Genomic DNA, 26,476 nt, shown 5'->3' on the forward strand with positions numbered 1-26,476 from the left:
CTAGCTGTCTCCTTTAGCCCACCCCCATCCAGGGGATACTGAGAATTCAATATTGATAAAACATAGTGACGAAACTCTGACTCCCATTGTCACACACTCCCGAGATTCTGAGAGGAGAAGATGGAAGATCTGTATGAGAGCGATCAGTATTTCGTACTTTAATGTGTGAATTAGAGAGGGTATGGAAACTCCTGCAAGTCAGACAAATCAAATCCTGCCTCTGTTGGATAAAGCAGCGACAGAGGTGCAACAGATTAGAGCAGGAGTAGGGGAGCTGCCTCTCGAGGTAAGCAGAAGCCTTGAAGCCTCAACAACCTTGCGTTGTCATTGTGGTGTTGGTACAACCTTTTTCTCTGAGGATTGATAGCCTCTGGAATTCCCTTCCTCAAAACGCAGCACTTTTAAATTTTTTTTAAGGCAGAGATGGATAGATTCTTGATGACAAAGTGGGTGAAAGATTATTGGGGCGAGGGACGGGTAGAGTCGAGGTTAATATCAGATCTTATTGAATGCTGGATCAGGGTTGGGAAGCCAAGTGGTCTACTGTTGTTCGTCATTTATAAGTTTGTAAATAACTGAATTGCACAGTGGTCTGTTTCAGCTCCGTCAGTGCAAGAGCAAATTTTAATTCATTTCTCGGATTGAGTTGGTGCCCAGTGTGAGTGTGAATCTGGTGAGTCAGGAGCACCTAGGTAGGATAGACAGTAGGCACTGTGTTGTGTTTCTGTATTAACACCCAGTTTTTTTTCCAGGGTAACGTCGGTCCAAAGGGGCCACTCGGTCCATCTGGGGAAAATGGAGTGCGGGTAGGTGATGTACAGAGCTTCAAGCACTCTCATAGTCTGTGCAACTGTGTCCCAGCTGAATGACGGAACAGGCTCAAAGGGCCGAACGGCATACTCCTGTTGCTGTGTTCATCAGTGAATGTGCACAATATGTAATTTGGTCTAATGTTCTGTGTTCCCTGGTCTTTCAGTTGCTGTTTCCCTTTAATCAGACTCAGATCGCCATGAGGAGGTGATTACCATTTCTGCCAGCTGTCTGAACAATTATCCTCTCTGAGGGCCCCTTTAACCAGAACGCTTGTAGTTGGAGAGTCCTGTAACTTGAGGAAGGTCATGCACTATGTCCTACCCTGCTCTGTGTTGGGATTTAGTCTCCTGGCAAGGATTCTTCAAAGATCCACTGCAGCGTAGTAAATATAAACAGATCCATGCTGAGGAATTAACAAAGCGGCTGCTTATGAAGTAGCAGATTGCGTTCGACCTGGATTTGTTCTGATTGCTTCTCTTTCCTTCTCGATTTTTCAGGGTAGCGATGGAGCAGTTGGACCAAGGGGATTACCTGGTGAACCGGTAAGTGAAGCTCTTTGAGGTTGCCTTGCCGTGTTGTATTTGGCCGAAGGAGACATTAATGATGTGTTTGTCTTCTTTCTCAGGGGCCACGAGGCTTACCAGGCCCAAGGGGACATGTTGGCCCTCCAGGACAGCAGGTAGACCTTGTAATTGCACATGGCCTAATCCGTTACTGTTGGCAGGGAATCCTCAATCCTCTCCTCAGGAACTGAGATCATTGCATTCTCCTGGGTGTAGTTGGCCATTCAGCTCCTCGAGCTGGCTCATGTCTATCAACTGCCTCAACTGTCTCCATATCCCTTCACAGAGTCAGAGAACTCTACAGCACAGAGATAGGCCCTTTGGCCCATTGAAACTATGCTGGTTAAAAGTAACAACCTAACCATTCTAATCTCATTTCTGAGCCCCTGGCCCAAAGCCTTGTGTGTCTTGGTACTACAAGTGCGCATTTAAATACTTCTGCCTCTACCACCTTACAGGCAGCGAGTTCCAGATTCTCATCACCCTCTGAGTTAAAAGCTTTTCCTCACATCCCCTCTAAACCTTCTGCACCTTCCATTAAATCATTGCTCCCAATCCACTCCAGTCCGTCCCCAAGGGGAAAAATGTTCCTTCCCATCTATGCCCCTCATATCCCTATACAACTCCGTCCTCTGTCCCCAAGTCTCCTCTGCTTTAAGGAAAATAGCCCCATCACTGAAACTCTCCAGCCCCAAAGCAACATCCTGGTCAATGCCCCCCGCACCCTTTCCGGTGCTATCATTGCCCATCCTACAGTGTCGATTGCAGAACTGCACACAATACTCTCACTGTGGCTCTACAAATGTCTGATGCATCTGCCACATATCCTCCCTGTTCTTAATCTTCTTGCCTTGGATAATAAAGGCAAATATCATTAATGGCTTCGCCACCATTTTGCACCTTCATATCTAGAAACATATCAACATCTCCTGACTGACCGAATAGCTGAGTTTCTAGGGCCTTCGTACCCACTGAAGAAATTCCTTCTCACGTCATTCTTAAATGATCTGCCTCTTATTCTGAGGCATTAGCCCCTGGTTCTACCATCCCAAGCATGGGAGCTATCCTTTCTATATTCAATCTGTTGAGCCCTTTAAGAATTCTGTGAGGTTCAACAGAATGAAGAGCCCAGCCTTGTAGTTTCTCCAGAGGCTCTTTGATTACAGCTTTAATGTCGATAAAAGACAAGCCTTACTGGAAACCCTGACCTCCCTACACTAGCTCCTACGCCAAACAGTTGGCTCCTAGCTCTGGTTTAGAAGTCCAGTCCCCTGCCTGTCTACCTGCTGGGCTGGTGTACAGAAAATCTTAATGAGGGGTAGGGAAAGTACGCATCAACATGTACCATTCGAAATAGGATATGTTCAAGTTGCACTTGGGCAATGAGAGGATAGTGCTACACAGACAGAGGCTGTTCAGTACCTCTAGTCTGTACTGGCTCTTTCACTGAGCAATCCCGTTTACCCCCACTCCCTTCCCACATCCCAGCACTGTTTTGTGAATCTGTCAAATTCCTTTTTGAAAATTCCCATTGAATCTGTCAGCCAATCAGACAGTGTCTTCCAAGTTTCTCACCAATACCTTATCAAAGGGCAGTTGAGGGTGGGAATTGGTTGGGGGTGACATCAGCAAAACCTACAACGCATGAAAGAATAAAACAATCTGAACCACTCAAAAAAAAACTGTTTTCCTCGCATCACCTCTATTACTTTAGCCAATTGCCTTTCAGTGTCACATCCTGGTCAGTGACATTTGTAAAGGTTTCTCACAACTGAGCACTTTCCATCAATTTCCTTCCTGGCCTGCTCTGCTGTGAGGAGAACAGCCCTCCTGTGAGTAAGTATTTATTCCCCCGGCATTAGGTGCTGGGCAAGTTGAGAAAATACAAAGAGCAGAGCTGTACCCCCGTCCCTTCCTCCAACTGTTGATGCCATAACACTTCCCTCAATAAGGATTCCACCCATGCAGTGCATGTGGGAACCCTTAACAGTTCTCAAGGTCTGTCCAAAGCATGAGCTGATCTAGTGTTGACTGTGTGAGTCATGTACTGTTTTGTGAACCCAATCGCTTGCTGTCATGGATTGTTAGAATAATTCAACTGTGAATTCCATCTAAATTCAATGCCAAAATTGCTATGCACTTTCTCACACACACATGTACATGCACACGTGTGTGTCTGGTAACAGTCCATCCATCCATCCTCGTAGGAAATCCATTAACTTGGCTAACCCTTGAGCTCTTCAGATTAAGCGTGGAGACTTGACGTGGAGCCAGATCCTTCTTTTACTGTACAGTTGCACAACGGTCTCAGTCGTTCAGGTTCAACAGTGACTCATCCCCATTAATAAGTCAAGCATGTTCCAGAGATGTGTGCCGATCCACAGATTCCCAATAAGAGAAAGCCTGTTTTGGGGAGTTCTGCCGGGTCGATCTCTTCCTGTTCCCTGCAGCAGCAAAGCATCCCATCAATATCACCAATATTACACTATTCCTCATGTACAGACTGATCTCCTCCCCATCCATTCACATTTTGTGGAGCCCCAGTGTTTCACACTTACCTGCCAAACTGGCTCGTTCATATTGTTCGGGGAAAGGAGCCCAAACTTTATTCACTTCTCTCCTAACTCTGAAGGCACATTACGCGCAGGCAACCAAAGTTGGATAGTAATTGCCTTTGATCAAGGAGTCTTAGCCTCCTGTTTGAACCTGAGTTACGAGAAATGGTAACATGATGGTGTTAATACTGGATTCAGCATGCAGGATTGCAGGCTCACAGGTTCAAATCCGTGGCACCTGAAGAAACTAATTCTGATTAATAAATCTGTAATCTTCTCCTTAATGATGATCATGAAGCTACCAAATGTTTGTAGTCTCATGTCTATGAGGAGGAAATCTGCCATAGACGAATACAGCATAGAAACAGACCATTCGGTCCAACCAGTCTATGCTGATCGTGTTCCCGAACTAAACTAGTGCTACCTATGTGTGCTTGGCCCATATACCTCCAAACATTTCCTATTCATGAACTTACCCAAATGTCTTTTAAATGTTGTAACTGTACCCCCATCCAACACTTCCTCAGGAAGTTCATTCCACAGACGAATTGTGGACTCTGTGTAAAAAGGTTGCCCCTCATGTCCTTTTTAAAGCTTTCTCCTCTCATCTTAAAAAGATGCCCCATAGTTTTGAACACCCCCCCAACATCGGGAAAAGACCTTTGCTATGCCCCTTATCTCTGCCCCTCCTTCACTTGAATGTGAGCCCAGACCCACAGGAATGTGGTTGAGTCTTAACTGCCCCCTAAAATGGTCACGCTCACTGAGGGGCAATTTGGGGATAGACAATAAATGTTGACCTTGTCAGCGACATTTTTGTAAAATGATATTGACGAATCCTCCACATCAGCATTACTGTCCCCTTCTGCCCTCCTAATGTTGCTCATCAATGCTTCCCTGACACACCAAAAACAGTGGCTGAATTCCTAGCCTGGTAGTCTCTTGGATTGACTATTCTGATATTCCACTGGCTGGCTTTCCGTCGTCTAGGAACGTCAGCTCATCCTAAACCCTGCTCGTTCCTGTCACCCAAAGAAAGTACGCTGTTCTGGCATTGATGGGCGGTAGTTAATGATGTAACCCTGACTACTCATGCGTTTGTTGCCATTTTAACAAGGAGCCTCAGGGCCAGGCAGTCGCACACCGCAAATGGCTTCATGTGAAAGTTCCATTTTCTAATGAAGGGTTTTGTTTTGTTTTGAGGATGCTGTGGGCGGACATCTAGGAATGACTAATTAGTCAGTTCTTTTATTTAACTGTCTGATCTGAGACAACCCCATGACATATTCATTTGTATTGATGTGTATTGTAACACAATATTATGTCTTCAGTTTACACAGTTATGCATCGCCTGGTAACCAGCAGATGAGGCCAGTTGACCTTGTCAAACAGGACCTCAGTAAATGCCGCATTTTCCCAGTCTATGATTTAAAGTGTTCAATCATTCTGCAATACTGTATATTATCAGGCCCACATATGTAGCTGCAGTCTGTGAGATGTGACCTTTACCTCTCATTTGCCCACTTTGTTAATGGCGTTTTGAAATGACTGTCTAGAGGAAACCTGTAGGTGTTTATTTCATCTGTGGGTGTAAGGTTCCGTTCTGAGGTGGCAACATGTAGGTCCATGGAAGTCAAAGGCCCTCCCTGTTAGCTATCCCACCTACAATTCTCTTCACTTTTTCACAAGGTTTCTTTTGGTCTAAACAAAGTGCAGTGTCAGCTTTGAGAAAATACCATTTGTTCCTCTTCCCATTTTTGGATCTTCATGATGGTGACCAAGGTCTGTGTGCTCACGATTCTACCCTTCGGATCTTGCACAGCTCTCTTCAGTTACTCGGAGGAGCTTGCAACTGCAAATTTTAATTGCAAATGTTCTGACATCATAATTCTCCTTCTTCCTGTTTGTCTACAGAACCTGGGCATCCATCGGTCATTTCTTTCAGCAAACTTTTGCATTATTAAATGTGACCATTTCTTGATGATATTTACTCGCCATCTTTGTTCCTTCCCCATCCTGAGAGCTTTCTCATTGGTTCCGTGTTCCCTCCACACGACCCACTCCAGAGCCGGGTGTCACAACTTTCCAAAGTTTGGATGCCCATTTTTCCGCAAGGTCCTACACTCTGTAGCCATTTAATGTATGGGCACTGCTCTGCCATGATTGACTGCATCGTGCCCAAGTGCGGTCCCTAGCCCTGCCCTGAAAAGTGCTCCTTCTGACTGCACCAGTCTGACATTGATCATTTATCACACCTGTACCATCTGTGCCCGGATGGTAATTCAGCATCAATCTCTGGGCATTGCTGCAGGGCATAAGTCAGTGCCGACTTGACCCTGTTAGAAGGTCAATGGGGCCAGTGTGCTTTTCAACCTATTGGTCACAGCAGCATTCCAAAAATGTGGACACTAGTTCTCCTGTCAGCGGAAACCTTTGCCTGCCCCAGGAAGTGGCAATTTTTAATTTAAAGTAGATATGAATTAAGAAGCACAGACCAGACTGGGGTGGCACGGTGGCTCAGTGGTTAGCACTGCAGCCTCACAGTGCCAGGGACCTAGGTTCAATTCCAGCCTTGGGCGACTGTCTGTGCGGAGTTAGCACATTCTCCCCGTGTCTGCGTGGGTTTCCTATGGGTGCTCCGGTTTCCTCCCACAGTCCAAAGATGTGCAGGCTAGGTGGTTTGGCCATGCTAAATTGCCCGTAGTGTTCAGAGATGTGTGGGTTATAGGTGGATGGGTCTGGGTGGGATTCTTCAAGGGGCAGTGTGGACTTATTGGGCCGAAGGGCCTGTTTCCACATTGTAGGGAATCTAAAAAAAGAAAAAAAAAGGCTTGGAAATGAGCAGCACTGGTCTGAATTGGTCTTGTACACTTTACATCTCCAGATGTTTTGTTGGTCGTAGAATTGGGTTTTAACAACCTTGAACTGTTCCACTCTTCTGGGGACATGCCTTGGTCACAGCATAGTGGATCTAGCGATAGTTCGAGTGGTGATTAACAACCTGTGAATCTGAACTTGAACATTTATTATTAACACGCGACTCAGTTAACGTTCAGGGACCCGAGTTCAAATCCCACTGCGAGAAATGATGGATTAAATTCAGTAACATGGCTGGAACTGATAATGGGAACTGCAGATGCTGGAGAATCCAAGATAATAAAGTGTGGAGCTGGATGAACACAGCAGGCCAAGCAGCATCTCAAGAGCACAAAAGCTGACGTTTTGGGCCTAGACCCTTCATCAGAGGTCTAGGCCCGAAACGTCAGCTTTTGTGCTCCTGAGATGCTGCTTGGCCTGTTGTGTTCATCCAGCTCCACACTTTATTGTCTGGAACTGAGTCTGGTTATGGCCATGTCGATTGTCAGAAAGTCCCATATGGTTTACTCCTGCCTCTTTAGGAAAGGAAATCTGCTGTCCTTACCTGGTCTGGTCTACCTGTGACTCCAGACCCATAGCAACACATCAAAGAGTCAGCGAGTTCTGCAGCACAGAAAAAAAGCCTTTCAGTCCATCGAGGCTGCAGCAGTCAAAAGCTGCCGCTTAATTATTTTAATCCCATTTTCCAGTACTGAGCTCATAGCCTTGGCACCACAAGTGCACATCTAAACACTTATTCAATGTGATGAGGGTTTCTGCCTCTCCAACCCTTGCAGACAGCGAGTTCCAGATTTCCCACTGCTCTCTCAGTGAATGTTTTTTCTCACAACCCTCTCTAAACTTCCTGCCCCTTACATTAAATCTTTGCCCATTGGCATCTATGTGATTGACTTTCAACTGCCCTCCGGGCAATTAGGGATGGGTAATAAATGTTGTCGTGTCCTGTGACACCCACACCCCACGAATGATTTTTTTAAAAAAGATTATTGGACCAAGCAAGACTCTGAACCAGTGACCCTTTGAAATTGAACTTTGTTATCCAACAAATTAAAGCCCTGTTTGTAAGCTTTTTCTGGCACGTCACTTTCACTCAGCAATCCCATCTTTATTAAAGTGCGGAACAGACATATTTATTTCCAGATAAAAAATTTGAAATCTCTGCCATTTTCTCTCGGAGCATTACAAATTGGATAATCAGGTAACCCTATATCTTTGCGGCCAAGTATATTGCAATTAAGTCTGTCCTGTGAACTTTATGACTCACGAGTCGGAGTTGACATGGAGAGATCCTATGCTTGGACTGTGTTTAGAGTCAACTGCAAAATCAACTGTGCAGTATTCATGAAGAAATCTCTGTAATTGTGAACTCTGAATCCAGCTCCAAAGCCGAGGCTAATGGCAGTTCAGTTGTTGATGGTAATTGTTTGATGGCATGAGAGATTTCCTACATTCTCCTTCAGCTGTTCAAGTCAGTTAACCACATAGCCCTTTGAGCAAATATGTACTAAAAACCCAGCCAGCTCATCAAAGTAAATCCTTCCTGTATCCGAAATCTGATTGACACTATTTCCAGATGTCCAGTGTTGTGCAACCTCCATGTTAGCAGATCCCTTCGCTAACTACTGCTCTCCACAATCTGTATGACTACAATATCCACTAACAAGGGGATGTTAGATAAGAATACAATAACAAAGATCTGAAGTAGGCCATTCAACTTCCTCGAGCTTTCCCTCACCATTTAATGCCATCATGGCTGATCTCCCCTCAGCCTCCAGTTTCCTGCCGACTCTCCATAACCCTTCAACCTGATAATAATAACAAACCTGCCTATCCCCTTCTTAAATTTATTCTCTGTCCCAGCATCCACCACCCCCAAGGAGAGAGACATCACCACCCTTTGAGTGAAGTAATTTTTCCCCATCTCTGTTTTAAATCTATCTACCCCCCACCCCACCACATCCGAAAACTAGGATCTGTCATTCTAGACTGCCCCACATGAGGAAACATCTGGTCTTTGTTGACTTTGTCAATCCCCTTTGGAGTCTTGCATGCCTCAATTAAATATGCTTTCATTCTTCTAAACCCCAGAGAGTATAGACCTAAACTACTCAATCTCTCTCTTGTAAGACAAGGCCCTCATCTCTGGAATTAATCTAGAGAAAGTTCTCTGAACTGTCTCCAGTGCAATAGCATGCTTCCATCCTTACACTAACTTGAAGCGGGATCTTCCTATCTAAGGCTGCCCTCCTGCTTACTTCTTCAGTATTTCTGCCAGTGGACTGGACCAGCAACAAATGCCCTAAAGCTTTAGTTCACGAACTATTTCCTTTTAAGGAGGTTGGTTAGCTCAATTGGTTGGAAGGCTGATGATGCCAATAGTGTAGGTTCAATTCCTACACTGGCTGGGCTTACCATAAAGGACTCTCCTCTCCGATACCTCCCTTCACCTGAGGCATGGTGACGCTCAGGTGGAATCACCGCTATCATCCCTCTCATGAGAGAATAGTCCTACGGCCTGGTAGGACTAAACTGACTTTACTTTATTTCACAATAAGCCAAATGGACAGGGAAACTTATTTTTCATTCATGGGATGAGGACATTGCTGGCTGGGCAGCATTTATTGCCCATCCCTAATTGCCCAGAGGGCAGTTAAGAGCCAATCACCTTGCTGTGGGTCTGGAGTCACATGTCAGCCAGACCAGGTAAGGATGGCAGTTTCCTTCCCTAAAGGGCATTAGTGAACCAGATGGGTTTTCCCGGCGATCAAAAATGGATTCACGGTCATCACTAGATTCTTAATTCCAGGTATTTTTCATTAAGTTTTAATTCCACCATCTGCCATGACGGGATTGGAACCCAGGTCCCCCAGAACATTCGGTGAGTTTTTGGGTTAATAGTTTAGCAATAATACCACTAGGCCATTGGGTCCCCATAATTATTACAATCCAATTCACTTCAGTAAATATAACTGTATGTAACTTAAGTAATGATGCAAAATAAACAGCTCATCACATTTCTCCACAAAAACCAGTCTTTTTTCGTTTGACATGTTGGGAAGTGATGGCATTGTGTCCATCTCACTGGTTCAGTAATCCAAAGGCCCAGGCTAAAGCTCTGTGAATGCTCGAAATCTAAAAATAAAAACAAAAATTGCTGGAGAAACTCAGCAGGTCTGAGGAACAGGCATATGGGACTTGAAACATTAACTCTGTTTCTCTCTCCCCCAATGCTGCCAGACCTGCTGAGTTTCTCCAGCACTTTCTGTTTTTATTTAATGCCTTGGGAACCTGGTTTCAATTTCCACTGTCCCTGTTGGTAGAAAGTCACTTTATGAATCTGGATTCACAAAGCTATTCTGAAATGGTCTAGCAAGCTAATTCGAGGGCAGTTAAGATATTGCTGTGGGACTGGATTCTCATGCAAGGTAAGAAGAGCGGATTTCCTTTCCAAAAAGACATTAGTGAACCAGATGGGTTTTTATGTGAATTGATAGTTGTTTTGATGACTGTTAACCAAACGTGTTCTGGATTCATTGTTTGCCCGTGGTGGAATTTGAATCTGACACCCCGCAGTGTTAGTCTGGGCTCCTGGATGATTGCTCCCTGATGTCAGCATATCCCGAGAGAGTGGACAGACTGAGGTTGTTTTCCTTAAAGTAGACAAGATTGAGGGAGCATGTGCTTGAGAAGCACAAAATTCCAAGGGGTTTAGATAGAGTAGACAGGAAGGAACATTACCTTTTGATGGGGTGATCAATGACCAGGGGGCATCGATTGTAGATAAAGGGAAGGGGGGGACTTAGAGGAGATGTGAGGGAAACATTGTCACACAATGGGTAGTGGGAATCTGGAACTTGCTGCCTGTAAGGGACATTGAAGAAGTATTTAGATGTACATTTGTGATTGTGGATGGGATGCTCTTCGAAAGGTCAGTTTAGTCTCGATGGGGTGGATGGCCTACTTCTGCACAGTAGGGATTCTACGATAACTCTCTCTCCCTACCCCCCTGTACACCCCAGTTCCTGCTGTCCCTGTTTTTCGCTCTCTCTACATCTTTATGTCTCAACTCCTACAGTCTCATATTGCTCACTCCCCCTGCACATCCCAATTTCCAATCTTTCATATCTCCCTCTGCACACCCCATACCCCACTCCCTCACCTGTCTCTTTGTCCCCTGCCCATCCAACTTCCCACCCTCCCAAATCTCCCTCCCCCTATACATCCTAATCCTTTCTGTCCTATGTCTCTCCCCCTGCAGTGCCTCAGTCCCCAACCTCACAGCTCTCTCTCCCCCCATCTCTGTCTGTCTCACTCAGGGGCCACAACAATGTTTAAGCCTCAATATGGGATCTTTGTGATGGGGAAATGGATTGGGAAACACTGCAGGGAGTGATCCAGCACCGTTTGTTCATGGTCTGGTCCTGTTATAGCCAAAGGGTGAGTAAAGGCCCTTATTAAATGTTGTGACGGCTCATGATGTTCGGAAATAAAAGTTGATATTTCAGAACCGAGCTCAACAGACTGTGACGGCAACAAGAATACAACTCCCAGAATAGTTAACAGAAGCTGACAAGAGGATGTTGACCAATGTTGGAACTCCATCGCAATGTTTAAGCGTTTCAAAGAAGTAATCGTAACCAGCACAATGTTGGGAACTAATAATCTGTAAAGTCATGCAACGGTCTGGTCCTCTCCCAATCATCATCGAATTGTAGATTTGTGAACGATCAGCCTGCACCAACCAGGCGGCATGGTGGCTCAGTGGTAAACACTGCTGCCTCACAGCGCCAGGGAGCCTGGTTCAATTCCAGCCTCAGGCGACTGTCTGTGTGGAGTTTGCACATTCTCCCCTTGTCTGCGTGGGTTTCCTCCGGGTGCTCCGGTTTTCTCCCACAGTCCAAAGATGTGCAGGGAAGGTAGACTGGCCATGGGAAATTGCCCCTAGTGCCCGGGGATGTTTGGGTTAGGTGGGTTATCTGGGTAGGGGAATGGGTCTGGATGGGATGCCCTTTGGAGGGCTAGTGTGGATGTGTTGGGGCGAATGGCCTGTTTCTACACTGTCGGGATTCTATGATGAACCACTGAAAGTACTTTGTTAATCTTTGGAGAGTAAGAGATGGAGATTACACAAATTTCTTTTTCTGTTGTTTCAGGGAATAACAGGTGTTGATGGTCATCCAGGTCAGAAAGGAAACTTGGTAAGGGTTCACTTTAAATTTGACTTGGATTTACTTTATGACTGCTTTGACTTTATGTTTCCATGATTTTTTACACTTGGTTTAAATACTGATGTTGCTGGATGGATCAATATTTCTTGCCCATCCCTGTTTGCCCTTAAGAAGATGGGGTTGAGCTGCCATCTTGAACCACTGCTGTCCACATGTGGTTGACCCACAATACACTTGGGGAGGGGGTTACTGGATTTTGACCCAGCAGCACTGAGGGAATGGCGATATATTTCCGAGTCAGGATGGTGAGTGGTTTGGAAGGGTGCTCCCAAGTGTCCGTTGCCCTTGTCCTGGATGGAAGTGGTTGTGTGTTTAGAAGATTCCTGTCTGAGAATCCTTGGTGAATTTCTGCAGTGCATCTTGTAGATAGTACACACTGCTGCTACTGTGCGTCGGTGATAGAGGGAGTGGATGCTTGTGGGCGTAGTGCCAATCAAGCAGGCTGCTTTGTCCTGGATGGTATTGAGCTTCGGCAACTCGCTTGCATTGACAGTAAAAGAACATTGACAAGCTGCCTGTAATTTTGAGAAAGCTGAAAAGTGGCCCAGTTTTGAGACCTTTAAAAAGAATTCAATTTGGTCGAGGTGGAGAAAAGTTTACCCCTCACAGTGACGATCAATGTGAGGATTCATCAATATGTGATGCTCACTGATAAATATAACAACTTCTGTTGTATTCAGATGGCATCTAATAACACTGGGAAACATCGCAATGTGCTTCACAGGGCTGTTTCAAGCTGAATTTGACACTCAGTCATGTAATCAACTGTTAGGACAGCTAACCTGAGGCTTGGTCAACTGGTAATCTGGGGAGACATTTCCAGGATCCAGGTAGCTGAAATCATGGCAACGGCCAGCAGGGCTAATGAGACTCAGGATTACACAAGAGGCTGGAATGAGATGAGAGCTGAGATCTCAGAAGATTGTACATTTGTGAAAGGTTACAGTGATGAGGACGTGAGGGATTGGAAAATGAGTGGAGAATCCTGGAGAAATCTCTTTGACCAGAGACTGGAGAGAATGTATTTATAGAGTCATATAGCATGAAAACAGACCCTTTGGTCCAACTAAACTAGTCTCACTTGCCTCCATTTGGCCCATATCCCTCCAAACCTTTCCTATTCGTACCTGTCAAAATGTCTTTTAAATGTTGTAGTTGTACCTGCATCTACCACTTCCTCTGCCAGTTCATTCTGGGAGTCTTCAACATTGACTCTGGAGCCCCATGAAGTCTCATGATTTCAGGTTAAGCACAGGCAAGGAAACCTCCTGCTGGATATCATCTACTGCCCTCACAGCTGTATCAGTGCCCCTCCATGCTGAACAACACTTGCAGGAAGCACTGATTTTTGCCACGTCCCTCTCCAAATTCACCAGAAAGCTTCTTCCCTGCCATTCCCTTGGAGATACAGAACAAATGGATGACCCAAAACCAGTTCCTTTGACAAAACCTGCTCGCTAATTCCCAGGGACGGTCGGAAACCTGCAGAAGTAAAGGCAAAACACTGTGGATGCTGGAAATTTGAGAGGAGCACAGAGAATGCCGGAAAAATGCAGCCAGTCTGCCGGCATCTGTGAATGGAGAAACAGGGTTAACATCTGACTTTTCTTCAGTGGACGTCTCCACTGGTATTCACTGAATGTTCAGATTCCTCTGTGATGTCAGGTGTAGCTGAAAGACAAGTGACATATTGGTCTTCACCTTTTCTGCTCCTCTGAAACAAGGAAGCCCACTGGACCACCTGATCTGACTCCTGCCTATGTGAGGGTGGTCTCAAATTGCACAACCTCCCACCCCTCCCATCGCACTGGATTAATGAATATAATTCTACAGCCAGCCACAGAGGTCAGTGTGTTCCACAGTTTTACTAATCCATCATTTCTAATGCAAAGACTAGAAGTGCTTCAGTTGAGGACAAGCTCTGTGCAGATTATGTTTGATTTATAAGGACTTGTTAGTGAGACAGGGAAGAGACTCAATGGATTTGCATCTTAAGCCCATTGCAGAAGACTCCTTGATGTCTTTGCCAAATAATCTCTCATCACCAATGGTGGAGGCTAAATGTTATTGAACCAACATCCTGTTGGGATCGGCGTTGGAATTCTTAAGTACACTTAATAGTGGATCAGATTACCCATAAAACAAGACTATGTTTCCTTGGGCTCCATGCTGACAGTGAAACAGCAAAGCAATGGGAATGGTATGACACGGCTTTCCTGAGTTATTGTTTTATTCAGCATTTCTTGCCCATCCCTTGAGACGGTGGGGGTGAGCTGCCTTCTTGAACCACTGCAGTCCACCTGCTGTGGGTTAACCCACAGTGCCCTTAGGGAGGGAATTCTAGGATTTTGACCCAATGATCCTGAAGGAATGGTGATATATTTCCAAATCAGGATATTACTTTGGGACATGGGCATCGCTGGCTGGGTGAGCATTTGTTGCCCATCCCTATTTGCCCCTGAGACATTGGACTGGCTCAACTGACTGCTCCTGTAGTGTTTCATGCACAGGACTGTATTGCAGTGTGTAAAAACACATTTTACATTGTGGTTATGCTGTTGCACATGAATATACACTTCAGTAAAGTGAACAGGCTATAAAAAGCTCCGCACTCGCCCTCTCATCCCCTCCCAGTTAGCAGAAGAAGTTTACAATTACTTCACCAAGGTAATAATCATGCTTTTGAAATACTTGCAAGCAGTACATGCTTTAACACCAGATTTAAATTAATTAAAAATTATGACGAATTCCTGTAAGCTCAGCAGTTTTGACAGGTGATTGACAGAGAGATACACAGACCGGGTAATCTGTGTTGTTGGTATCTCTGTAGAATAATATTAGCTGGTATCCTCAGAGGAGAGCCCAGCCTTCTCACAGCACCTATTTGGATCGTGATTCATGACTCCTGGACTTTCTGAAATAAACTGTCGCGAGTTGCACTGTGCAGTGCTCTTGTGACTTTGTAAACCTTCAGCAGGTCTCCTCCAAGCCTCCAAAGAGGAAACCCAGCAGCTGCTGGAAAGCAGTAAAAATGAAAATGTTGGAAAGGCTCAGCAAGTCAGGCAGCTTCTGTGGAAAGAGGAAAATAAGCTGTGGAGCAGATTTTCCCAAAAAGGTCAAGAACCCAACCTCTGGTACTGGTTCTGGGATGAGACCCTCCCACCAACTTGAGATCATTTTGCAATATTCAGCTGAATCCTGAGGGAGGCAAACAATCGCTGATTTACCTCCACAATCGCTGACCAGTTAAGGACAGCAGGGCATGTCCAGGAGGCAGAACTCAGACATGGTGGGCCGATTTCTTGAGAGAGTCTCAAATACACTCACCTCCAATGCAATATACTATCACCTCCAATGGAACTTGTACCCACCTCCAATGCACCTTAAACCCACCTCCTTTGCAATTTATACCCATCTCCGATGCAACTCACACTCACCACAATGCAGCTCACACCCACCTCCAATGTGCCTCACACCCACCTCCAATGTTACCTTAAACCCACCTCCGATACAACTTACACTCAACCTCCAATTCACCTTAAATCCATCTCCAGTGCAACTTACATTCACCTCCAGTGCAAAGTCTTCTTGCCAGGGTAGATTTCTCCAGACTGACTCAGCACCTTACATTTGGCACTTCTCTCTGAGGGCCCTGATTCCAGGGAAACAACTCCATGACAATATAATGAGATCCTCTTCACTCATTCACTGATTACCTGGCACATCAGTAAAGGATCTCTTGCTGTGTAACCATCTCACCTTCCTGCACGAGAGTTGACATACGATGGGAGCCCTGCAGCTCTCACCAAACTATGCATTTGTGGCAAAATAACTTCTGATTTTGGGATCAGCCATCTTGGTTGTCGGATGTCATGTGCTAGGAGACAACTCTGTGATATATTTCTGAGGAGATATCAACCCGTCGAGCAACCAGTACGACATCTCTCGTGCACACATCTCCAAACCCGCATCCACCTTCATGCCAAACTGTAACCCAACATCTCAGGTAAATGTCTCTTCACCAGAACTGAGGGGAAAAAAAAAATCAGAGCTGTAGCAGGTTTTAATTCAATGTAAAAACAGGCGAGTGAGGTGAGAAAAAGAGGAAGGTTCTGTGAGAGGTTGGTAGACAGGAGAGATTGAACAAATGGCAGAGCGTTTGTCATGACTTGTCTTCTAACAAGATGTGAGTGATGACTGTGATCTAACATTGGCAAACTCAACGCCTAGCATCATTGGAACATCAGAGCTGATCAAGCACTGAGAGATCAGACTGTGGGAGTCAAGCAGAGAGTTGCACCAAAAGTAACTGTGCTAACCCCATGGGGAATCACTAATTAATCACCTGTGGAGCTCAATCAGCATGAATTCCCTTAGTTACTGGCAATGGCCTGCCCAGCTCGAGCTCATCGCCTGAGCCCTTCATTAAGCAAACCCAGAGGGCCCTCATGTGTCATGGTGATAGAGCCCCTGGGAGGCCTAGGTTCATGTCCCACCTGCTCCAAAAGTACATAATAACATCTCTGAATGGGTTGGTTAGAAAAGTAAGGTTTTTTTAAAAGAAATTAAAGGTTATTCCAAAGCCATCTTGTGGTGTAGTGGTAGTGGCCTTATCCCTGGTCCGGGAGGCCTGGGTTCAAGTCCCACCTGCTCAGGAAGTGTGTGAAAACATCTCTGAACTGGTTGTTTAGGCAAAATAGAGGGGAGAAAAAAAGGATCAGCAGACTGAGAGGGTCCTCTAGTGGCATTGTGGTAGCGCCCTTACCCCTAGACTGAGAGGCCTGGGTTCAAATGCCACCAGTGTGAAATAACATTGCTGAGCAAGTTGATGAGGAAAATAGGTTTTTATAAATTCTGAGAAATAAAATGAGTGCAGGGGTGAGTCTGCAGGCTGTCCATCCTGGGCTGGGACCAGGCTTTGTAGACCATAAGTAGTGGCTCTATGTTGGTGTTTGACAATAAACAATGTTCCTTCCCTGTTGGGCTTCCCGAATTATTATAATGACCAGATGTTTGGGGGCCATGATAGCAGGCTGAATGAAAAAGCGATCCCCCAAGCTGTCCGTAGTCTCTGTATTTCAGTCACTATGCACTCCATGCCTGAATTTCTGTACACTGTACAGACCCAGCTGTTTCAGTCCACTTGAGAAATGAAGGTGAGCACTTCACAGCTGTAATCTGGATAATTAAAGATTTATCTTCTGTCTATCTTCCATCCTCAGGGTCTTCAAGGTGAACCTGGACCTCCAGGACAACAGGGCAACCCAGGACCTCAGGTGAGGAAGCACTGAAATGCCATAAGTTAATTGAGGGGCATCTTAAGTGGAGAAAATCGAATGCAGTTCAGTCAGTGGTGCCGCACTGCCGAGACACTTTGGGCTTGGTTGGGTTGCAGATGTTCTAGATTGAATTAAGGGGTGAAAGACAGAAATTCTTCTATTAAATCTGCCTATTAACAAATTTTCCAGAAACTATTTTTTTTTTAAATGAGGTAGGGGACTCGGTTGTCATGGTGCATTGACAATGCCGATAGAGGCCACCTGGCCTGTTGAGCCTGCACTAACCATCTGAACAGCATCCCATCCCTGTAATCCTGCATTTCCCACGGCCAATCCACCCTAGCCTGCACATCTGTGGACTGTGGGAGGAAACCCGCGCAGGCACGGGGAGAATGTGCAAACTCCACACAGACATTCGCCTGAGGGTGGGATCGAACGCAGACCCCTGGTGCTGTGAGGCTGCAGTGTTAACCAGACCCACCCTGTTCCCTTACTGCTGTGTTGTTGTGATGTGTTATAAGGTATTATTTAAATCATGTTGTTGTGACTTGGTAGTGGCCAGTTATTGAAAATCGGGGACGTGATGGAAAGTGAGAATCCGCAGGAGGGGCAATGACTACTGTAGTCCTTTTGCCAAATCCCGAGATCTAGCCAATTTCACATTCTTCAATAAATTCAACGCATTCCTTCTCCAGGATATGCTGATCCAATTAGACTCCTGTTGTTCTCCTTGGCAGTCCATCCCCATCCATCCATCACACTCAGTATAATCTAGTTAAATTTTAAATTTTTGCTGTTAGGTGCTTCTATAATAATGAGTCATACCTCTTTAATTACCAAATTACATTGCACACCCATTGAAGGGGAGACTTCTTAAAAGGGTAATTGCACACTCTTGTTGCATTTTGTAAGTCTGCATTCACAATATTGCTCAAGCTGCTGACTCCAAGTCTTGACTGCCATTGGGGATTGAGTGAACAAATGCATGACGGAGCTTTTAAAATTTAAAAAGCTCCCCAGACCACTGAGTGCCTGCCACTCAGACTGGTCAAACCAGTAGTTAAGTAAGTGGAGCCCTGAGTTAGCTTCAGGTCAGATTATGAGGCTCTTAGAGGTTATTTCTGTTCCTCAGCTCCTTGGGAAAGCGTTGGAGTCACTACACCAAACAGGCTTCCTGAGAGCAGTATCTGTCCTCTCTTTGTGAAGCATGTTGTGTTTTCTGCTTGCAGGGGTTTCCTGGACCTCAAGGCCCCATTGGACTTCCTGGTGAAAAGGTAAGTTCTCAAATGGCTGTAGCTTCAAAATTGTGGCTTGCCCCTTCAGGACAAAGACAGGGCGAAAGTATTTTCTGTCTCTTGGAGAGTTGTGTGATTTTGTAATTCTGTGCTTCAGGAGGGCCGGCCATTGAATATTTTGAGGATAAAGATGGACAGTTTTGTTTTGCCAGGCAGGAGAATCGAGGGTTACCCGGAATCGACGGGAATGTGGAATTTGAGACCCAAACTGGGGTTTTACATGATCCTGTTAAATGACAGAGCAGACTATAGGGGCTGAATGGCCTACTGCTTAATTCTGTTCATACATATGCTTTTTGCTGCGTGCCTGAGTATAATGGCATTGTGATGGACCGAGCAGTAGGTCAGAGAGAAAGGACAAAGTATGACACCTTGCACTGGTGGGACAGAAACTTTGAGATTTCCACTGGGGCTGCCCATAGTTAAAAGGCATTTGATACATTGGCATCAGGAATATTTGTAGCATTTACTATAATCTGGATGAGTATTTAAACCCTGTTTGCTTTCCTGGGGAAATATTAAAGATCTACTGGCACTAGCCACAAAGAAGAAGATTGGGAGCTTTTTTGAGCATCATTTATCCCTCATCCATTTTTTGCTAATAGAATGGATTAACGACAGTAGAGTTCTAAGAACACTGAAAAAGGCCATTCGGCCCATCATGTCTGCGCCAGTCATCAAGCATCAATTTATTCTAATCCCATTTTCCAGCACTTAGCCCATAGCCTTGTATGTTAGGGTGTTTGAAATGCCCATCCAGGTCGTTATTAATGATCTTGAAGGCTCTTGTTGCCACCATCCTTCAAGCAACGAGTTCCAGATACCCACCACCCTCTGGGTGAAAGAAATGTTGCCCTCAAATGGCTTCTAAACCTCCTGCTTCTTACCTTAAAACTGCGTCCCCTACTATTGATCCCTCTACTGAGGGGAAAAATTCCTCCCTATCTATTGCCCCTCAGAACTTTGTGCACCTCAGTTTATGTGCCAGTTGAGCTCATGGCTGTTTGTGGCACCTTGCTTTACACTGTTCCCATTACAATTGAGATTTATCATGCACATCTAGAATTTGAGTGCAGGTTTGTCACAGCAAACCCGCATCCGAGGTTTCATGTTTTGCAGCCGACTAAACTCATTCTGATAATGTAAAAATGAATCAATGTTACTCACCACTGCACTGCTAATATGTGCTTTCATCTCCAACTGGACACGTTCCAGTGACATTTCAGCTGCAATTGAACGAGCAGAGAGTAGGTGGGATTTGCTACTTGTATAGTTATCTGTTATGATGCTACAATGTTCGTCTTAATGGTATGCCATTGGACCCACAGCCCCTGCACACATCCAAGCTGTATTCTGTGCTGAGAGATATCAGACTGTGCTGGCTCGGAGGAAAGAGAAGGTGGCTGGGATTTTCTCTCTGTACAATGCTGTTTGATTCTGTCTGACTGACATCTTGTTTCTTTTTTTGCAAACTTTGCAGGGACCTCCAGGCAAGCAGGGTCTGCTGGGTCTGATTGGAGCAGATGGTCCTCTGGTAAGATATGGTGTTGACTGTCTGACGATGAGCATGCCAACCTCTCCACTATATTGAGTTTGTTGTCTGTTAGCACTTGATATTATAGGGGCTCACTCACCAGGTTATGGGCTTCACTTCAAAACAAAATCCTGTAGGTGCTGGGAACCCTAAATAAAATCGGAAAGTGCTGGAGAAATTCAGCAAGTCTGGTTATGTCTGTGCAGAGAGAAACAGAATTAATATTTTGTGTCCTGGTACGACTTTTCTTCAGAGCAAGAACAGTTATTGGACTGAAAATGTTTACTCTGTTTCTCTCTCCACGGACTGATTGAGTTTCTTCGGCACTTTCTAGTTTTACAAATGTGCTGATTGCTAAAGTTACCTCCAGTGGCTTGGTTTTCCCCACTTTTTTCTTGTTTCTGTGTAATTGGTCAGGCTTGGTCATTGCTTGTCTATGGGGCTTCTTGTTAAATCCTGTCCAACTGCCAGCTTCATACAAAATCATATTATTGATGGGGATCACTGTCACTGTCATCCCTGTTTGTCACAATCTTTTCTGTCTCTTCCTATTTCACAGAGAACCATCATCATACCTTCATTGCAGGAGTTAACAAGAGGGCCTTTTGGAATCTGTGTGGGAAAGGAACCATTTGAATATATAACAACTAGGAGCAGGAGTAGGCCATTCAGCCCCTTGGGCCTGCTCCGCTGTTGAATGTCATCATGTCTGATCTCATCTTGGTCTCAACTCCATTTTACTCCCTGTTCCCCATAACGTTATCAACTTAAAACAAATTAAAAATCTGCCTATCCCCTCCTCAAATTCATTTCTGTCTCCCAGCATCCACTGCACTCTGGCAGTAAATCTGACGTCCTTACCCAGTCTGGCCTACATATGACTCCAGACCCACACCAACCCACACCACCCTCTGAAATGGCCAAGTAAGCCGTTCAGTTCCAGGGTAATTAGGGGTGGATAACAAATGCAGGCCTTGCCAGTGACGCCCGCATCGCACGAGTGATTACACAAATAAAGAAAAAGCCTTCGGGTGCAGCAGATATAATTGCCAAAAATGGACCAACACCCACCACACTGTGAGACAGTGAATTCGGCAGTTTCGTGACCCTTTGAGAGAGTAGTTTCTCCTTATCTTTGTTTTAAATCCGTTGCCCCTTATCCTAAAGCTCTGAACTCTCATTCTAGATAATCCCACATGCGGAGCTATCCTGTCCACACCTACTGTGCCAATCCCTTTTCGCGTCTTCTGTACCTCAATTAGATCTCCTCTCATTCTTCTAAACTCTAGTGAGTGTCAGGCTAAACAACACAGACTCTCCTCATGAGGCAAGCCCTTTCATCTCTGGAATTAACCTTCTCTGAACTGCCTTCAATGCAGCTACATCCCTCTTCAAGACAGCGGACTAGAACTCCTCAGAAAACTCCACACATGGTCTCACTAATGCCTTGTACAACTGCATAACAATGCTCCCCTACTCGTACACTCTATTCCTTTAGCAATAAATGCCAATGTTCCATCTCCCCTCCTGACTACCTGCTGTACTTCTGCGCACTGCAGTGAAGGAACCCAGCATGGAGACAATCTTTTGTGCAAATGTTATAACATTGAGAGGTACTATATTGTGCTCGACAGCTGTGTTTTATCAGGACAATCACATTGCTGAACAAAGATGTTGCTGCAGCTGTGTCAGACAATTAGGTTTGAGAGCTTTTGTGGAGATCAGACATTTGAAGGAAGCTTTTTTTGGTTTTTTGATCTTAGTTTTGGGTTTTAAAAGTTGGTATTCTGTTTTTGAGGTCTGTGCTTTTCATCTCATGGGAGCTATAAACAATCATTATAGCTTTATAGACAGAGCAGTGCAATCCTTTTCTCACCAGAGTGTTCTAAAGGAAGGTGAAAATTGCCAAAATAAACCTCCACATGTTCCATTAATGAGCATGATCTGTTTATGTCCCCAGGATTAGTGGGGAATTATAGGAGGGACACCTGGAAATGAGGGGATTGAGGGAGGGACATTAGAAAATAAGGGGATTGAGATAGGGACACCTGGAAATGAAAGGATTGAGGGAGGGACACCTGGAAATGGGGGCTTTGAGGGAGGGACGACAGGAAATGAGGGGATTGAACGGAGGAACACCAGTAACAGAGGGTCTGAGAAAGGGACATTAGGAAATGAGGAATTGGGGGAGGGACATCAGGAAATGTGGGGATTGAGGGAGGGACACCAGTAAATGAGAGGATTGAGGGAGGGATACCAGGAAATGAGTGAACTGAGCGAGGGACACCAGGAAATGAGGGGATCAAGGGAGGGACAGTTGTAATTTTATTTCTTATTTTGTGGTTTGGGACATCACTGGCAAGGCCAATATTTATTGCTGTTTCCTAATGACCCTTGAACAGACAACTCGATCCAGTTCAGAAGGCAGTTAAGAGTCAACCACTTTGCTGTCAGTCTGGAGTCACGTGTGGGCCAGACCGGATAAGGATGGTAGATCTCCTTCTGGAAAGGACATTATTGTCCGCAGTTGGCTTTCACAACAGTCGAAGACAGCTCCCCAGGCAGTAGTACTGAGGTTAGCTGTGCCTTCCCTTCTTGACCCTCTCTGTGTTCAGAAGCCCACATGCACAAGAGAAGATCTCAGGCTCTTTTAAATAATCTCGATCACCTAACTGACAGGCACAAGAACCACCACTAGGGTGCTGTAATTTGAAACAAAACAGAAAACGGGAGAGACTGAGGGAAATTAAACCAAAATGTTATTGGAAGGGGAAGTAATACACTCCAATCCCTGAGGTACCCAGCTATCCCTGAAAGCTTTGAGATTGCCAGTGGACAGTGTAATGCTCTCTCTCCAAGGACGCTTGGGCACTGATGTGGCCAGAGGAGAGAGATAGCCATTGTCAGGCTCTGCTCCTACATACACAGCCCAATGAATGTTGCCTGCTCTCTTTTGTGCCTTAAGAGGATGCACGTGTCTACATCTGACAGCGTTAGATGCTAACTTTCTGATGTGGAAACAGAAATCAGTCAAAGGAGCTTCTCCAAGACAGCAGCAATTCCTAACCCAAAGCCTGGGAATGGGCTGCTTGCCAGGTCTCCTGGGAGTGTGGCCAACTGGTCATGACTAACTCTGGAGTCTCCAGGGACTGAAGACTAATCCCCTAGGCAATGTTTCAAACAACACTCGCCAGGAAAACCATAAAGGGGAATTATGAGACGCCTCCATTTAAATATTCCCGAAATAACTGAGTTTATTAATTAGGAAAAAAAAAGTTGTAATTGCGTGTCTGGAAGGTTGTTTAAGAGGGAGCACAGTTTGATGGAAACTCCTGAAATATGTACAAATTGAGCTGGACATTTTGGGACTAAGTCAAGGAATTTACTTCTTGGGGGCAGGCAGATGATAATGTTCGAAGTTTCTGTCTATAGGCTTTTAAAGGATCATGAAATGCCTGTCGCCCTTGAAATGCTTAGCTAAAGCTACTGTGTTGATTTGAAGTGGCACTGTTTAGTTAAGAATGATTTTGTTTCTTTCTCAGGGTCATCCTGGTCGTGAAGGTCCAGCGGGTGATAAGGGGAATGCGGTATGTTATTTACTGAGTGCAAGAATGATGGTGGCTGGGTGTAAATGGGTGGCGATTGTAATGTTCTGAAGTTCTGGGTTGGCTATGTGAGTCTGTTTGTTCTTGTAATGATGCTATTAGTTTAAGATCTTTCTTTGTTCTGGTTTCTTTAAACAGCAAGATTGAACCAGAGGCACAGAGCTGCTTAGTGAAGACCACTTGAGTAAACAGCTTGGGAGGCCTTTATTAATGCAGCCTGAATGGGTGTGGCCAGCTCTCATAGATCAAGATTTCTGAGTAGCATCTGAAGCTGTTAGGGTCTCAGCAAAGGTAGAAGCCTCAGTGAGTGTCTGCTGGCTGCAAGCTTCTCTGAATTTTCTTTTGTTTATTTTTCCTCCTGGATTGGAGAACTGCATGTGAGAATCTGTGTCTGAATTTTCCTTTTTGTGATGGGATGTGGTTATGGGATGTTACTATATCAGAATAGTTAATTAGTAACAGTTCCTATATCAATTATTCTGTTAAGCTTTCCAATAGAGTTACTTTATTCTAAATTCCTTTTGTTTTGGTTGTTTTTTAACTACGGTGTTTAAATAAGTTATATTTTGTTTAACATTGAGTAACAGCCAGTCACATTGCATCTGGAACACAGCACTGTACATTTGCCTTTAAAATAAGAAAAAGTTAGGGTCTGGTCCACCTTCTTTAAATATTTTGAGGGAGTTTGGCCTGGCCCACAACACTCTTGATTCTCCCAATACTTGATTGGTTAAGTTTGTGCTTAATGGTTTGTGGAGGGAGCTGAAACCACAAGCCTCTGTGTCTTAAATAAATCAAAAATAAGCAAGAAAAAGGGGATGTGATGTGTCCAAGTGAGGTGCACGATGGTCCCTATGTTTTGCCCGAATCTGGCCAATAAGGAATAATACCAGATTGTATAGTCTGTGTCATTGATCAGGTTAATGTGTGCCCCAGTGAGGTCTTCAGGTTTGACTGCAGTTTTCAATGACAATCTTTACCCCCAGTCAGATGGGTTTCGGCCTTCAACTCTTCTCACAAATTGTGATGTACAGACACGTGTGAAACCATCATGGTGACATTAGCTTGCAATATTGCAGATTGCATTGGTCTGGATTTACATGCTGTGACAGTGGGCTGATGAACCAAAATGTTCATTACTTTCATTTGGACAGATCACCTTACCTTCCCAGTTACAAGTGTCAGTGTTTCCCCTCTTCCTGCCTTCTTCCTTTAAGGTTCTTGAACAGAACTTTCAGCAGCTTCAGAAAAGAGTTAGTTATTGTATCTCCAGATGCTGCCACTTCCCTGTAGATGCTGGCTCTCTGGGATAAATAGCGCAGTTTCTGTTAGAACCCAGTTGTGGGTCAGTTCCTTGCTCAGCTTTACTGAGAGGTGGGCATCCAGCCTGTTGTTGGAAAGAACACAACTGCATTTATATGGCGTCTTTCTCAACATGAGGACGCCCCCAAAGCGCTTTGTTGCCGACGAAATACTTCTCAAAGCATGGTTGCGGTAGAAGGAAATGTACCAGCCAATTTGTGCAGAGCAAGCCCCCACAGCCAGCAGTGACATAATGGCCAACGGTGTTGGTTGAGGGGTAAATGTCGCTCTCCCGTTCTCTTTGCAAGTAGTTTTCATGGGACCCTGCATGCTTTGCTGAGATGAGGGGGAATGTTTAATATCTCGTCCAGAATGGTACCTCTGGATTTGTCGCACAGTCCTGCCCTTGGGGGGTGCGTGGGGTAAGAGCCTTATTTTGGATGCTCAGATCACTGGGGTGGGGCTGGAACCCCATCCCGATGCTCTGACCCTGAGACAAGGGCCAGGATAAGGATTGTTTCTGCAGTGCCCACGCATGTGCTGGACTTGCCTCTGCTGGTGTTTGAGACTTGCTGCAGCTGCAGTCTTCTTCAGGACTCCCTGTCCTGCCCACTCACTATTTCACACGCATTGGGCTGTGCGGCTACTCTTTGTTCCCATGCTGTGAGTGGATTCTCTGAGCCCCAGCTGTTATGGGCAGATGTGGAGAGCTGTGTTCCTGGCTGTGGGGAGAGTCGGAAGGAAGGAGTATTCCTCATGGCAGCCACTCAGGGAAATACTGTGCCTCGACACAGCCCGTGGTGTCTCACTGTTCCTTAGCATCACTCACTCCATAATCCCATGGTCAGCCTCTATCCAGTGACTCCTGCCGGAAAAAGCAGCAAATTTCAGGCACAGACAGTATAAGGCCTTTACTGCATTGCCCAACACTGACAAGTAACCTGTCTACGCTTGGCTGCTGGTTATGTCCTCTGCAGAATTGCTGACTGGGGAATTACCTCAGCCTGAGTTCTTGAGAAGGCGTGTATCGTAGAAGTAAAGATTGTAAGTGATGCAGAAGTTCTGAGCTGCCTGTTATTGCATTAGGGTAACGCTTTAACTCTCAATCTTCCCCCTAATCCAACTGACTCTAATATTCTGCTACAAGAAAGAATGTTTCTGTTTATTTTTTTCTTTTAAAATACAATTGTCTGTTCACTGTAAATGTCATCAAAAATGTTTTTTTTTTAACAGGGCTCTCCTGGTGCACAGGGTCCAGTTGGATATCCTGGGGTCAGAGGTGTCAAGGTAAGGTTGTTGCAAAATGTATGAAAAGTTTGCTCTGTGTGTGAGTGTGTGTGTGTGTGTGTGTGTGTGTGTGTGTGTGTGTGTCTGTGTGTGTCTGTGTGTGTGTGTGTGTGCGTGTGCGTGTGTGTGTGTGTGCAT

At 45.1% G+C, this 26,476-nt stretch overlaps 1 protein-coding gene across 3 annotated transcripts in view; it reads left to right on the forward strand.

Annotated features, from left to right (window-relative positions):
* LOC125447449 (collagen alpha-1(XI) chain-like) overlaps nucleotides 1-26,476 on the forward strand; it is a 275,479-nt gene that overhangs the window by 148,786 nt on the left and 100,217 nt on the right. For all 3 annotated transcript variants that reach the window (XM_048521800.2, XM_048521802.2, XM_048521801.2), the window contains 9 exons: nucleotides 753-806; nucleotides 1,311-1,355; nucleotides 1,439-1,492; nucleotides 11,962-12,006; nucleotides 17,259-17,312; nucleotides 18,545-18,589; nucleotides 20,091-20,144; nucleotides 23,687-23,731; nucleotides 26,285-26,338. In XM_048521800.2, coding sequence (XP_048377757.2) covers nucleotides 753-806; nucleotides 1,311-1,355; nucleotides 1,439-1,492; nucleotides 11,962-12,006; nucleotides 17,259-17,312; nucleotides 18,545-18,589; nucleotides 20,091-20,144; nucleotides 23,687-23,731; nucleotides 26,285-26,338 — 450 coding nt within the window. The remainder of the gene's footprint in view (nucleotides 1-752; nucleotides 807-1,310; nucleotides 1,356-1,438; nucleotides 1,493-11,961; nucleotides 12,007-17,258; nucleotides 17,313-18,544; nucleotides 18,590-20,090; nucleotides 20,145-23,686; nucleotides 23,732-26,284; nucleotides 26,339-26,476) is intronic.

The sequence above is a fragment of the Stegostoma tigrinum genome, chromosome 35 (genome assembly GCF_030684315.1).
Source record: "Stegostoma tigrinum isolate sSteTig4 chromosome 35, sSteTig4.hap1, whole genome shotgun sequence".
Classification (NCBI taxonomy): domain Eukaryota; kingdom Metazoa; phylum Chordata; class Chondrichthyes; order Orectolobiformes; family Stegostomatidae; genus Stegostoma; species Stegostoma tigrinum.